General features: G+C 38.8%; 1 protein-coding gene across 3 annotated transcripts in view; it reads left to right on the top strand.

Moving 5' to 3' along the window:
* LOC144211003 (transmembrane protein 132C) overlaps positions 1-1,617 on the top strand; it is a 117,940-nt gene extending 116,323 nt beyond the window's left edge. For all 3 annotated transcript variants that reach the window (XM_077737979.1, XM_077737977.1, XM_077737978.1), the window contains one exon: positions 165-1,617. In XM_077737979.1, coding sequence (XP_077594105.1) covers positions 165-1,205 — 1,041 coding nt within the window. In that variant the 3' untranslated portion in view covers positions 1,206-1,617. The remainder of the gene's footprint in view (positions 1-164) is intronic.
* The last annotated feature ends 15,170 nt before the right edge of the window (positions 1,618-16,787 follow it).

Genomic DNA, 16,787 nt, shown 5'->3' with positions numbered 1-16,787 from the left:
TATTTGTTGACTGGCAGTTTGGGTGTGGGGTGTCATATATTTTCTCTCATGTAAAGCACAGGATTAAAAGTGTCTGCTACAATGTTTTATTTTAATTGATTGGATGAACAAGTATTTTGTTTAATGTAATTTTCTAAAAACTAAAACTCGTTTGCCTTCCCCAGGAGTCCTTCATCAGTGCTTGGCTACAGTTCAGCGATGGCTCTATGACTCCGCTAGAGAATTACAACCCATCCCATTTCATACTAACTGCAACCACGCTAGATGAACGTGTGGTGGTGGTTAAGAGAAATGCAGCTTGGAGGTGGCCTGTTGTCATGGCAAAGGGTGAAGGTCAAGGTTTACTTGTACGTGTTGAATTGAGCCTGTCTGAGATTTGCCAGAATGGAAAGAGTCGTGGCAGTTTTGCTTCTGGCGTGGCTAACGTACAGGTGAGGTACTCGGGAGAGCGGCGTACACGGCCTGATACTCCTCACTACGGTGGATCTATCTCTGATATGGAAACTGGTCTAATTAACCGTGGTGCAACAACAATCAGGGGCCAGATCCCTATGAGGCCCAATGGAGGGCGTCTGTCTGCAGGTGCTGGGGAAAAGATACAAAGTGAATTCTCAGACTTTCCAAACCAGGCTGTGCATCCACGTAGTCGCAGCACCGATGACGATCTGCCGACCCGAAGAGTTATGACCGACCTGGAGATCGGTATGTACGCTCTATTGGGAGTCTTCTGCCTGGCCATCCTGGTATTCCTTATTAATTGCATCTCTTACACATACAAGTACCGAAGCAAGCACCTGTCCGTTGAGGGACCAGAGACAATGTCACATTCCCATGATTGGGTTTGGCTAGGCCAAGAAGAAGGCCTATGCTTGCAACAACAGCAAGCAGACGAACTAGCCGGAACCCCAGAGGAAGGGAGCCAGCTCTTAAATGGAAGCACCCTGCATGGAAATTCAGTTGGAGGAGGATCTAGGGATCCCAGACACGAGTCACTTAATTCCCCTACGACCAAGAGAAAGAAGGTAAAATTCACCACATTTTCCAAAATGAAATCCAGTAATGGATGTCCTGCCCTTAGCCCGTTAGCATTAATGCAAACCAGTGAGATTAAATGGGTGTGTCCAGATATTCAGCTAGGGGACTCCAAGGATCTTAGAAACTACATGGAAAAGTTGAACGAGAACAGTGTCAAGAACATTGCTTAGAAGCTTGTCAGTGATTCAGTGAACTTAAGTGAAACTCACCCGAATGCCTTTGGACTGAAGAAAGGAAGTTAAAATAAATGAATAGATAAAAAGGCAATGAAGAAGCCAGACTTTGGCTCTCGTTTCACTGTATGTCACTCATGCACCGGGGTAGAACTGTGCACATGTGACGGCCCTAAGACGAGGAAGAGAGACGGACAACAATAAGTTGTTTGCCAGAAAACCACTACAAAAGAAATAGTCTGAACTTGATATTGTTTCTTAACCTAAATGTCTGTTGTTTGTATTTAATTCCGTTTCATATTGTGTACGCTCTGTACTTGAGTTTGTTTTCTTTTTGTATCATCTTCTTTTCGTATTGTATTGTTTTTGCTCTTTCTGCTATAGCAGAGTTGCAGTACGCACTGGAAATCTAAATACATGCAAATGTGTATATATATATATATATATATATATATATATATATATATATATATATATATATATATATATATATATATATATATATATATATATATATATATATATATATATATATATATATATATATATATATATATATATGTATATGTATATGTATATGTATATGTATATGTATATGTATATGTATATGTATATGTATATGTATATGTATATGTATATGTATATGTATATGTATATGTATATGTATATGTATATGTATATGTATATGTATATGTATATGTATATGTATATGTATATGTATATGTATATGTATATGTATATGTATATGTATATGTATATGTATATGTATATGTATATGTATATGTATATGTATATGTATATGTATATGTATATGTATATATATATATATATATATATATATATATATATATATATATATATATATATATATATATATATATATATATATATATATATATATATATATATATATATATATATAAATATGTGTATATATATGTATATATACACATATATCTAGATGTATATATAAAAAAATTCCAAAGTTTTATTTAGAGGTATATGTACAGTAACAGTTTGTATAAAGACAATTTCATTGGGTTTTTCTTTCTTTCTAGAAGTCAGATCAATGCATGATATAAAGTTATAAAGGATGTGTTAGATCTGGTACCTGGAAGGAAGGTGTGTACGTAAGGAATAGCCCTGGCAACTTATCAGTATTATCGCAGTGACACATTGTAAAAAATAGCTTTGGTTTGGCTTATGTATGTTCGTCCCACTTTATGTTTTGGTTTCTCTTTGAATCTGTTTAATTGAAGTCAAAGACTTGAACTGATTTTAATATAATATGCATTAGGGAAACATTCACTTTAAATACACAGTACCAGAGACTTCCCCCTATTCATCTGAAGTCCATCCAGTTCAGCACAGTGTATGGCCTGAATTACATACTTAAGAACTTTGTGTGCCATTCTTGAAAAACACTCATGACAGTGAATAAAAAAAAAAAAACAATCGCTAACTGTGAAATATGACCTCATCACTCATATTGTCAAGCACATGTCAAGCTCGTCCTTCCTAAATGAATTGTGTCTGAAGGTGACTCCACTCTGTCATACATATGTGATTCATTGGCCTGTGATATATAAGTCTGACCAGTTATGTTTTGGTTTGTTTATGACAATGTTTGCCTAAAAGTTGTCTGGTTCCTCATAAAATGATCTGATTTTATTGAAATACATTGCGGCATCTGCTCATTTCTCCTATCTCATTCAAACATTAATATTTACCTATTAGCATGCTGAACTCAATCAATGTGCAATTGAGCCACTGAGGCTTGTTTCACATCTTTCTTTTTTAGCGACTTTCATTTTACTCTTTTATATCGCATTTGTATGGGATTAGTATTACATTTTGGACATCTAGTTCTTCGTTGTATTTGCGAAGGATGTTAAAGATCCTTAAGATGTGTTAAGGCTGTCAGCCTGGGTATACATTCTGTAGGAGGTTGTGTTGTTTTGTATTATTTTTTTCTGCATGTAACTGGAGCTTTGGCTCCACACCTGTGACTACTTCCCAGTCATCCCTCCTCCAATCAAGATCCACTTCTTGTCCTTATTTAAACAAAACCTTCTTAACTCTAGACAATTGGTGCCTTCTAAAGTAAAGAAACGACACCACTGTCTTAGCAACTGCATACCAGACAGTCGAGCCCAGAACTGAAAAATAAGAGGGTTTAAATAATAAGTTAACGTCCTCGCCAAGGGAACACTCATTAACAAAATCCGTATCTCAGCCATCGCCGCTGACCGCATTGTCGCGGCTCTCAGGGCCGCAGTTCATGCCCCTTCCATCGGACTTGCCGTCATGGCCGCAGTTCAGCTCGAGAAGTCAGCATCAGTGCCATCAGGGTCCCCGTCGTCAACGTTGCCGTCGTCGAACCCCCCTCATCTACGTCCCGGACTAGCGACGGCACTGGAGGAGGAGAACAAGGCAACTGGACAGGCACAGTCGCTGGCAATCATCGAGCTAGGACCGGCGCTGGAGAACCGATTGCCGGCTCGGGGCTCGGGCATCAACTACCTACCCACTCTTTCTCCCTCACTGCAGCCAACCAAACGTGCAGCCTGACCGCTGTCCTCCTTAGCGTCCTGGGGGTTGCACGCCACCGCGTCCCCAACAAAATAGAAACCGACACCACAGCTTTCAGTGACCGGGAGTCCCTGTTGGGAGGGTAACTGGCAGAGGCTCCACCCATCCATGCCTCCCGGAGGGGAATGGGTAGAAGTGATGGGATGTTCAAAACTCTAACCTGGGCTTCCCCACAGGCCACCATGTGGAGATCCGCGGAGGTCCATGGTTGATGGCCCAACGGGAACTCAAGTAGATGTTGGCAGAAAACTTGTCCAAGGAAGGCAATGTGTGGAAACTATCCAAGATACGCTGACACCATGACGTACTCCTTAAAAAAATATTTTAAAAGTGAACATTATTATGGCTCCTTTTATGAAAAATTTTCAACTGGCGTTCCAACATGGAATTTGTAGTAAAAATGATAATTGTTGAGGTAGAAGATGTGAATAAAGATAAAAGTGATGAGAAGCTTGAGTCAATATTTGAAAATATCAAATGTTAACCATAATCTTACTCAAGTATGAAGACAGGTGCCTGTTGGTGCTTAAAACTCCTGTGACCTCCACAGACAATTAGTTTCTTTGAAAATTACCACAAAGTGCTCTTCGTTCTCAAAGGGCAGGCTGTTTAGTGACGTCAGTCTTATTACATGTTAATGTGGCATTTCCCTTCCAGTTCACCTTGCCTCTCAACCCGTACAACCCACGAGTCTTCTAACATTGAGGTGAAGTTTCCCCAAGGAATAATAGCACTCTAAGTCAGGTTTATTGTTGTTCTATACAGGTGCTTGTGTTAGCTAGAGAATTAAAGACCACTAAAGGGACCAATATATAGTTTGGATTGGATTGGATTGGATTGGATAACTTTATTCATCCCGTAATCGGGAAATTTCTTTGTTGCAATAGGAAGAGGGTGAGGATGCAGGAATAGAAAAGGCATTATACACAAATGGGTACTTAATAGTAAGTTAATAAATAAATACATGAATAAATATATAAATAGGTAACTGTGTTGGTGAGATATATATATACATACACATACATATATATACAAGCACATCTACACTGTATCCGAAATTCGGGAGGTCCTAACCCACAGCCTTTTTTGAGTTAAAGAGCCTGACGGCTGATGGGAGGAAGGATCTGCGGAAGCGCTCCTTCCTGCAATGAGGGTGTAGCAGTCTATTGCTGAAAGAGCTTTGGAGGGACTCCACAGACTCATGCAGGGGGTGGGAGGTGCTGTCCATGATGGACCTCATCCTGGTCAGCATCCTCCGCTCTCCCACTTCCTCCACAGAGTCCAAAGGACAGCCCAGAACAGAGCTGGCCCTCCTGATCAGCTTGTTCAGCCTGTTCCTGTCCCTCTCCGTGCTCCCACTTCCCCAACAGACCACTGCATAAAACACCGTAGATGCCACCACAGTGTCATAGAAGGTCCTCAACAGTGACCTGCACACACCAAAGGACCGTAGGCTCCTCAACAGGTAGAGGCGGCTCTGGCCCCTTCTGTACAGGGCATCTATGTTTGTGGACCAGTCTAGTCTACTGTTGAGGTGAACACCCAGATACTTCAAGTTGTCCACGATTTCAATGTCTTTACCCTGGATGTTCACCTGAGTGGTCTGTTGAGGTGTCCTCCGAAAGTCAACGACCATTTCCTTTGTCTTACTGGTGTTGATGTGCAGGTGGTTTTGCCTACACCAGTCGACAAAGGCTGTGATGACTCCCCTGTACTCCAGGTCGTTCCCGTCAGTCACTCGTCCAACAATGGCGGTGTCGTCGGAGAATTTCTGGAGGTGGCAGGTGTCTGTATTATGTTTAAAGTCTGACGTGTAGAGGGAGAAGAGGAGTGGGGAAAGCACTGTGCCTTGTGGGGCCCCCGTGCTGCAAGTTACCACATCAGACGTACAGTCCTGGAGTCTCACATATTGTGGTCTGTTGGTGAGGAAGTCGATGATCCATGCAGCCAGGTGGTTCCTTACTCCAGCCACCTCCAGTTTCCCTCTCAGAAGGACCGGCTGAATGGTGTTGAATGCGCTGGAGAGGTCAAAAAACATCATTCTCACCGTGCTTCCCGAGTTCTCCAGGTGTGAAAGAGACCTGTGCATCAGGTAGGTGGTAGCATCTTCCACACCAATGCCTGGACGATAGGCGAACTGCAGAGGGTCCAGCTCTGCATTCATCAGGGGGCTCAGGTGGTTGAGGATGATCCTCTCCAGTGTCTTGATCAGGTGAGAGGTTAGTGCTACCGGCCTGAAGTGGTTTGGCTCCCTGGCGTTCGCAGTCTTTGGGACTGGGACCACGCAGGAAGTTTTCCACAAGGTTGGGACCTTCTGCAGACTGAGGCTGAGGTTGAAAATATGCAGAATCACTGTGCCAAGCTGATCCGCACACTCTCTCAGTAGTCTGGAGCTGAGGCCGTCCGGACCGGTAGCCTTCCTTGCCTCGATCTTCTTTAGTTGTTTTGTCACCTGATCGACAGTGATGCAGAGACCGGTGGAAGAGGGGGAGGAAGAGGGGGAGGAAGAGGAGAACGAGGGGGTAGAGTTGCTTCTGGTCTGGGGGGTCAGGGGAGCAGGGGCAGGGCTGAATCTGTTAAAGAACTGATTCAGTTCGTTGGCCCACTCCCCGTCTCCGGACTCCGGGCCTTTCCCACTGTTGCCTCCATGGCCCGAGATGGTCCTCAAGCTCCTCCAGACCTCTTTGGTGTTGCCTCTTTGGAGTTGCTTCTCTAGCCTCCTCCTGTAGCTGGTCTTTCCCCTCCTTATCTCTCTCTTCAGCTCCTTCTGGACCGTTTTGAGACTCTCCTTCTCTCCAGACCTAAAAGCCCTCTTCTTCTTGTTCAGGAGGGCCCTTAGATCCCTGGTGACCCACGGCTTATTGTTGGAGTAACAACGGACCTTCTTGGAGGGTACGATGTTCTCCACACAGAAGTTGATGTAATCTGTGATGCAGTGGGTCAAGCTGTCGATGTCTTCCCCATGTGGTTTGCACAGCACCTCCCAGTCGGTTGTCTCAAAACAGTCCCTCAGTACCATGCTGGTCTCCTCGGTCCATCTTTGTATGATCCTCGTGGTAGGTTTTATTTTCCTCACCATAGGGATGTAGGTGGGGATCAGATGGACCAGGTTGTGGTCTGAGCGGCCCAGTGGGGGAAGGGGGGCTGAGCTGTATGCCTCCTTTGTGTTGGCATACAGCAGGTCCAGAGTTTTTTGTTCCCTGGTGCAGCACTTCACATACTGAGTGAAGGTGGGGAGAGTCGAAGTCAAGGGAGCATGGTTAAAATCACCGGAGATAAGAAGGAGAGACTGGGGGTGTGACGTCTGTAGCCGGGACAGAGTAGTGTGGAGCAGCTCACGAGCCACTGCCGCATCGGCCGAGGGAGGTATATACACAGTTATTATGATGACGTGCGAGAACTCCCGGGGGATGTAAAACGGCCTGATGCTAACAGCTACTAGCTCGATATTTCGAGAGCAAAATTGCTCCTTCACAGTAATATGCCCAGGACTGCACCATCTACTGTTAATAAAGACAGCTAGTCCCCCACCTTTCTTCCTACCGCTCTCCTCAGGGTCCCTGTCCGCCCTCACCAGCTGAAAGCCATCCAAGGAGATTAGAGAGTCTGGTATTCGCTCATCCAGCCAGGTCTCCGTGAAGCAGATAATGCAGGCGCTCCGATATTGTCCTTGTTGTTTGGTCAGCGCCGTTAGCTCTTCCATCTTGTTGGGGAGAGATCTTACGTTCCCCATTATAATAGATGGAATGCTGGGTCTGAAGCGTCGCTTTTTCTCCTGACATTTTCGTCCGGCTCTGCATCCTCTTCTCTTCCTCTTTAACTCAGCGGGGAGGTCCAAGTCCAGGGGAATCCCGGTATTGCGTAGCGCTAACAGTTGATCCCTCGTGTAAAGCAGTGTAGGCATGGCTGGGTGGGTCAAAATAGTCTCCAAAATTTTGAAATTTGAATTTGAAAAGATGGACTAAACTAGTAGATCAAAGACTGCCTCTCGCACAGCTTGAGTCTTGGAGTAGAGTCTTGAAAGTAAAGTCCCAAAACATTAAAGTATCGAATATAATATATAAAGTGAAGTAACAACTAAAGTCTTAAGAGACAATAAAAACATAAAATAAAGGATAAAAATCCGTAAAAAAGCTGTACAAACACAGAATTCGAGTGAGGGTTTCAAGCAAGATTAGAGGCAAAGTGAGAGGGAGGACAATGTATTTCTCAAGGCACCGGATGCCCCTTGCTACAATCAATAAAGTTGTCCCCCCATCTAGCTGTCATTCACACTGTGATTATACCAACTTTGAATTTTTTTTTCTTTCATACATACCTCTTTGGGAAACTTACTGGGTTTGCTGCCGGGATTTGGTTTTCAACGATTGGAATCACAGAGTACCTCATGTTGCAATTTGTCATTTCAAAAAATCCAGTAACATTGGTCAAAAGTGTTTTTTTTTTAATGTACTTCTTAGGCTTCCAGAGAGCTCTCCAAAACCGCAATTATATTTGATTACAATTAGCTGAGTAATCATATTTTCCTTCTCCTTCCAGTTTGAGAAAATCCAACAACCTGTGGACATTCTAACTAAAATCTAAAAAGATTGCACTAGTTTGTTAGCATAAATATGGGACCAAATATGAAACTTGTCCATAGAGGTTATTTTTTTGGAGCTAAACCATTATGTTTTTTTCTGTTTTGCATAGTTTTGCGGTTTTTAAAATGAACTAAGTCACATGGACTTTAATTTTGAACTCTTGTCCATTGTAAAATTCAAGCAAAAGCCATGCAGCACAACCAAGAAAGCTGGAAAAAAAATGTCTCTATACCGTAATCTTAGAATTACTTGGTTGCTATGATTGATAAGTGGTGCTTTAATGATACACCAAGAATCATCGCATTACTGCAAATATTCACACAGTATTATGCTATTTATTTCATGGAGATAGTTTTTTAGGACCAATTTAATATTGAACATGGTGGTTGTTCTTGAATAGCTGAATTAATATTCTAAAGTAAAACTTTCAGAACTACTGGTTTAGATACTTGATGTTGACAGACAATAGGGATGAAGAGGTTACATGACGTCACAATTTTTCACATTTTCGTTATATAACACTACAGAGAAGTAAGAGTACAACCCTGTGATGGGAATATTGGTATCCACTTGTTTTGACATTTACGTGCAACTGCAGGGTGAAAAAAAATGACTTCCCTCCACCACTACCAAATACTTTTTTGCTTCCTCATCCCATCTTTTCTGCTGAATATGAAAATCTGCCATAAAACAAATATGTACATCGTCTTCCTAAATGTATTTGTGTCTGCACCCACGCACAAAAATATCAGAAACAACCCATTTTGTATTAGTTTCCTTGCAGGTTTAACCTGCTCTGACTTGTACTCTGGCCTTTATCACCAAACGTGGCAGGTAGTCTCCTTTCTGACAACTCATCACCTATAATGAATCAGACGCCCGTCACAGGTACAAAACATCTTCACTGACACTGGCACATTGCTTGCTACCTGTTCCACTGATTTTCCTGCTGTTGCCATACCAACGGTCCTTAAAGCAATTGGGTAAGGAACCATGTCAAGTAAGATAAGTGGACAAGCCAAATGAACTACACACTTCACTATAAGGATAATAAGACTGCATAATGTCACCCTGTAATATATACATGGTATCTTTTGAAAAGATAGAATATATGAACTTTCAAGTCAATGCGAAATCACATGACTTTGTTTTCTTTGACCAAACTAGTTCTCAAAGTTCCTTGGATCCATACAAAGGTTAAAATGAATGCAGGAATAATAATAATAATACCTAATACTTAATATAAAGATGGAAATGACTCTATTTACTGTATATGCCTATTGTAAGGATGTCTGGTTTTGATTCGTATTTCACCTCTAAATATTCATTCTGCAAATGTTAAAGTATGAGACGGCACCAAACTTTAAATAATCCCTGACAGAATTCTTAGTTCTTTTCCAGGTTGAATCTGTGTTCTAATACTTTTGCCTGTTCTGTCAAAAGCCTCATGAGAAAAAGACGCTGCGTGTTTAATGTTCCATTCAAAAGTGGTCAAATGGTGGGTGTCCCTTCCCGTCAAAATGTCAAGTGTACTCATCTTGATGTTGCTGTATTGATTTATCAAATTATAGGCTGTCTATGAAAGCTGACAAGCAAGATTAGAGGCAAAGTGAGAGGGAGGACAATGTATTTCTCAAGGCACCGGATGCCCCTTGCTACAATCAATAAAGTTGTCCCCCCATCTAGCTGTCATTCACACTGTGATTATTTTTGAGAGAAACCATGCTTGGGCGTAAGAAGCATTTTTTTCACAAACATGAGAAGAAAAGGCAATTTCTAAAGTTGGTATAAGATGGTACAATGGGGAGGAAACTTAATTAAACTTGCGTTTATTTTGAGCTTTCTCTTCTATGTAAAGATTCATTTGCAGCCCTCCTAGCTTTCTAGTTTAATGGACGCTAGAAAATGTAGAGTTTTTTCATTCATTTCTTTTCTGAGCCGCTTAACCTCACACACATTATATATATATATATATATGTGTGTGTGTGTGTGTGTGTGTGTGTGTGTGTGTGTGTGTGTGTGTGTGTGTGTGTGTGTGTGTGTGTGTGTGTGTGTGTGTGTGTGTGTGTGTGTGTAATTTAGTGATCATTAACAATTCATTGTGTTGATCTTTGACCCCGAAGTATAAATGATCACTAAATTACGAAATAACAAATCTCCACCTTTCATCCGTGTTTCATGACAGTTTTTAACTAACTTATCTACACCCCACTTGCACTCAATTCTCTCTCCTATTGTCAACGAACCTGTGGTTGTATTGCTTGATACTGTAACACTGAGCCCACAGTAGTTTTTCTGCAGGTTGTCAGATGAAGGTGCAAGTCAAGCAACCACCTGCTGTGTACCCCCGTGCTCGTCGACGCTTGATCGTCACCATCTATCCTACGCAATTTCTTGCACACAGTAATGCTGACAATCAAATCCAAACAACAGAGGTGTCCTTGTCTTTCAAAAGATGAACCAAATAGTACACCAATCACTTTTAGTGGCATGTGCACCAAATCTGTTGATGGCAGATGGATGCCTGGGGAAATTGTGGACTGTCACATTCAAGTTTCTATAGGGATTTCATTTGGGGGGGAGGCAGTGAATACCATATTTTCACACCCCTAGGGCGCACTAAAATGTATATTTTCTATAAAATGGATGCTGCGCCCAATCAATTGGTGTGCACGTTTAGTTTTCATTAAATTCCCAATTTTGAATGACCCTTACCCCTTTATACAGGGGTTTCTTTTCTTGCCAACACGCTACTTACTGCGGTCAATCCAGCGGATGTTGATGTTCTCGTGGCCAAATGAGCAGACCCTAAAAATAGCCCGCCAAGAATTGCGGTAAATCCATTCAAAACATCTCAGACAATTCGTGAAGCAGTTGACTTTCAAAAACACAATAGTCATAGAAACAACGTTCAGTGCAGCGTCGAAAATGGAACGTAGAGTTTGACCCAAATGCATTGAAGTAATCAATGAACAAGTGCGTTGAGTGCTCTAACAAAAACTTTAATGACTGAGTCAGGAGGAGATTGAAGAAAATCACAAGAACTTGGAAATAAATACCAAAACCAAACCTGATCTAGACAATAAACGAGGAACTTGAAACATGACATGGCAACTTAGCATGACGCAAACAAAGCAGACAATCTGACAAGTTACCCTCACTGCAGGAAGGCTCTTTAACCAAAAAAGGCTGTGGGTTAAGACCTACTGAATTCTCATATAGTATACATGTGCTTCTATATATATATATGTATGTGTATGTATGTATATATATATAAATATATATATATATATATATATATATATATATATATATATATATATATATATATATATATATATATATATATATATATATATATATATATATATATATATATATATATATATATATATATATATATATATATATATATATATATATATATATATATATATATATATATATTTCAGCAACACGGTTACTTATTTATATATTTATTCATGTATTTATTTATTGTCTTACTATTAACTACCTATTTGTGTAAAATGCCTTTCCTATTTCTGCATCCTCACCCTCTTCCTACCTATGTATATATTTGTGTATATATATATGTATATATGTGTATATATGTATATATTTGTGTTCCTATATATATATATATATATATATATATATATATATATATATATATATATATATATATATATATATATATATATATATATATTTCAGCAACACGGTTACTTATTTATATATTTATTCATGTATTTATTTATTGTCTTACTATTAACTACCTATTTGTGTAAAATGCCTTTCCTATTTCTGCATCCTCACCCTCTTCCTACTGCAACAAAAGAAATTTCCCGAATACGGGATGAATAAAGTTATCCAATCCAAACAACAGGGTTTTAAATAGATAGACAGGGGTTGATTACAAAATACATAAACCTGATCACACGAGGGAAGGGAAACCATGAGGGATACAATAGGCAAAACACTATAATCACACAGGCAGCAGACACTAGGGGAATACATACACATCCTTCCCAAAACCCCAACTACACGTAACACCTTATAGCTTTTCAGAAGACAGGCCTGACGTTAATGACAACAGGATGCAGGTGTGAAAGCTTGGAAGATGGACTCAAGCGGATCGGATGGCAAATATAGTTACATACAAAGTCTGACAGGTGTGTAACACGAGCTACACGCTGATTTGGAATAGATTGTCGTTGCGATTGTCGTGATCATGTCTGGTCTGCATTATCCGTGAAATTTGAGGGATTAGTGTACAGGTAAAAAGGAACTATAAAGTAAAGTAGACATTGAAGGGTAGAAGAAGTACTTAAAATGTAAATGCTTTCCAAACAAGCATGAAGTGTTAAAGAAGTAAGCAAGAAGTATTTTTCAAAGTGTCATCTTTAAACCACACTCGTTAGCTCAGGTCCTATTCAGAAAGGCTCAGGGACACATCGGCAAATATCCAGGAGTACTTAAATACTCTGACTCATCTATCTCTCCGTGACATATTTCAAATTACTTATTTGAGCCAGAGCTAACCATCATCTGTAGTTTAAGTCCCTTAAATACAAAAAGGCACTGTTTCAAGACATTCTCTTCTCATTAGAGGGAGCTAAATTCTCCATACACATTCTACTGTAGATAAAAAGAGATCGGCAGGCTTCATTAAAGGCGTCTGCCTCTTCATGAAAATTGCAGGCGTAAACAGGATGCAACCAGACTGCCTGTTATCAATTATACCTGTGCTTTTCCTGGCATGACATGTTCAAATGATCTACTCAGCGGGTCACCCGGCCGTGAATAATTCACTGGCAGCATCTCGACAGGCCTGACAGCATCATGATGTAGTGCACACTTGCACTTTGGGTGAAAATGTGACAACGAGGAGCCATCACTGGTGGCGGTGTTTGATTTAAATTAGACTCAGACAGATCAGTCGTATCTTGCAAGCAAAGTGTCATTGAACAGATGTTGTGCAAGCCGTCAGGATGTTCTCTTCGGCTTCAACCCACTTCACTGACGTAGGTCCAAGTATACAAGTAAACATGCCTGTTCAGGGCACATTTTCATTTTGGAATTGACAGGACATAGGTAAAAGCTGTAGTGTTTGTGATAAATAGATTTTGCTACTTCATTTAATGGTTCATTAAAAGTGGCGTAATGGTTTGTTTTCAAAGTGTTGGATTTGTTTTATTGATTTGACAGGGTACTCTGCCCTCTGGTGGCAACTATGTTTATGATATTATGCTCATTTACCATGACATTTCAAGTAAATAAGCAGAGCAAAGTTAGTACATTAGTACAAAATATAACGGAAAAATCATAGGAAACAATGATTATCTAGATTTTATCGTTAACTGTACAGTTTATTACTTGTTAGGAGAAACAAGTGTATGTTTATGTTGATGTGAAGTTGTTGAATTCCAGGAATGAAGACTTGTTATACATTAAGCCTCAAGGCTGAATTGTCATTCCAACATGTGTTGAGAAACTACATCTTGCAGGACAAGTCATTATAAAACAATACAATTATGAATTGGAGTTTTGGTTATACTCCCATACTTATTAGAGATAGACAGATACGGGGTTTTCAGGGCAGATTATTAATAGTTAGAGGAAGCCAATAACTGCTATATGGAGCAGATATTCATTTTCAGTAAATGTCTAAATATGCACCCATACCTAGGGGCAATTCAGAGCAGTCTAACATATCAATATATACACAAATATATACATATATATACACATATATACATATATACATATATATACATATATACACATATATATACATATATACACATATATACATATATATATATATACACATATATACATATATATACACATATATATACATATATATATACACACATATATACATATATATATACACATATATACATATATATACACATATATATACACATATATACATATATATACACATATATATATATATACATATATATACACATATATACAAACACACAAATGTATATACATTAATCAATAGCTGCAGCCTTCATAGTATATTAACAAAGATATCTACACTAGCTGTTTGTTTTTTTAGCTGACAGTAACAGACCAACTGAACTTTTACACCTGTGGGAAAGAAGCCTTTGGAGATTCTGTATGTACAATAACACTTTGGTTATATGATCATGAAACTGCCATAAAGATGGTTCAGTAATGCATTTATAATCCTGCAACACAATGACCCTAATCCTTTGAAATCTGTCAATAAGGGAGTTGATGCTCCAGATTAGAGATGCTTCTGCAATGATACTGAGATTTGACTCCTGCTGTTGGTTTTACTTAAATACTTTGCCTGTCTTGATTGTGATTTCCATTTTATTTGCAAAGACCAACTTGACATCCTTCCACTTTCATTTGTTAATCAGGATCAGAATGAAGGTAAAAAGAAGTTCATTCAAATATTCCTTATTATTTTATTATTTGAAGTCGCTTGCGTTTGCTCCGGGTACTCTGGTTTCCTACCACATTTCAAAAATATCAATGTAAATTGCCCCTAGATATGAATGTGAGCGTGAATTGTTTCTTTGCCTACTCGTGCCCTGCGATTGGCTGGCCACTGAGTCAGGGTGTCCCTCTGCCCGTGGCCCAAAATTAGCTGGGATAAACCCCAGCAAACCCTGCGACCCTTGTGAGGATGGTTCAGAAAATGAATGAATGAATGAATGGGGTGACTGTGTATTGTTCCCATTTTCAATGATGTGTAATATACTGCAAAGCATCTAGACAAGCTTCGCATCATTACTATACAATGTCTATACGCTTGAGTGAAATGTTTCATAACTAGCACCGGTTGGAGTATCATGAAGAGCACACGTTCCAGTCAATTTCTAAGGGGCACTTTTGACATCATTTTCGTAAGCAAATGCAGCAAAGCACTCGGGATTTGAGAACTGCAGCCGTAGAGAATAAAAGAAGTATTGATGGTTTCCTGTGTAAAAGCCCTTGAAATGCAGCACCTTTAATTGCCGCCTCTCGTCTCAATTGTACGCCATGCAGCATTAAATTGCAGCAGATTTAATATTGGAAAAAGTTCACTCCACTGAGTCATGACATCATTTTTAAATCTCATTCAATAGTAATTATATAATCAAATTTCACTGTAAAGCTTTAGCCAATAATCCGACTCATTCACAGCCTGGCTTTAATGTGAATGGCTCCACTATTAAAAAGCTTTTAAAACAATGACTGATTGAAACCAAATTTCACTTGGAACAAAAACTGCACATTGATTTGTCATTTAATGGAAAAAAAATCCTGGTAAGCACACATGAATGTGTTATTCTTATTCAAAATAATGAGATTACTTATAAAAGTCATTGGATATATTTACATGTACATATAAAAACTGTTATATATGCATAATTTTCCTTCCAGAGACAAGGTTAGACAATAACCATTAGCTAGAATATCATCAGACCGCTAGAGGGGAAAAAAAGGGGGTGGGGGGTTTCATTACAAAACTCTGCAAAGAATATATTTGCATAACATAGTTTCATTTCCAATACATATTTCTTGGAAGTTGCTTTGATAGATTGCTAAAAATTAACATAATATTGCATACTGTCTGACCAGTTGCAAGGTCCATATGAGTTCTGAGGACGATGAGCCTCCAAAAAAATACAGTGTAGATAAACAATAATCTCTCCCATACTGCATCTGCCCTGACATATCTGCACTGTCTATACAAATGTTCTCTGGTAGGAGGAATCTTTGGGCCTGGAAATGTAGAAAACATTATGTTTTTCTGTTATTTGCATATATATTTATAGGTATATATATGTTAGGTTCATTAATAACAGAATAAACCCAACAATATATGAGTGTTGTGTAGTATTTCATGCACCAGACTTTTCGCATAATACTGAATATTTCGGTTGGCAATGGGTTAGCAACTCTGAAAAGTTGTTTTCGTTCTGAACAATTAATCTGTGAACTTTTCACAGTATATCTGCATAAAGACTAAACCAAGGGTGTCCATAAGTTTTTATCAGATAGGTCAAAGGATACAATGGCCATCTTGAAATCCTTCCATTAAACAGAGGCTTAGAATCAGTTAAAAAAAAAAAAATCAGGTTTTTAAAATTATTTTCATTTTTAAACATATATATATATATATATATATATATATATATATATATATATATATATATATATATATATATATATATATATATATATATATATATATATATATATATATATATATATATATATATATATATATATATATATATATATATATATATATATATATATATATATATATATATATATATATATATATATATATATATATATATATATATATATATATATATATATATATATATATAATTCATTGGCTGCTGTTGAGCATTCTCTT

Source organism: Stigmatopora nigra, chromosome 17 (assembly GCF_051989575.1).
Source record: "Stigmatopora nigra isolate UIUO_SnigA chromosome 17, RoL_Snig_1.1, whole genome shotgun sequence".
Classification (NCBI taxonomy): Eukaryota; Metazoa; Chordata; class Actinopteri; order Syngnathiformes; family Syngnathidae; genus Stigmatopora; species Stigmatopora nigra.
This window is presented reverse-complemented; position numbering and strand designations above follow the sequence as displayed.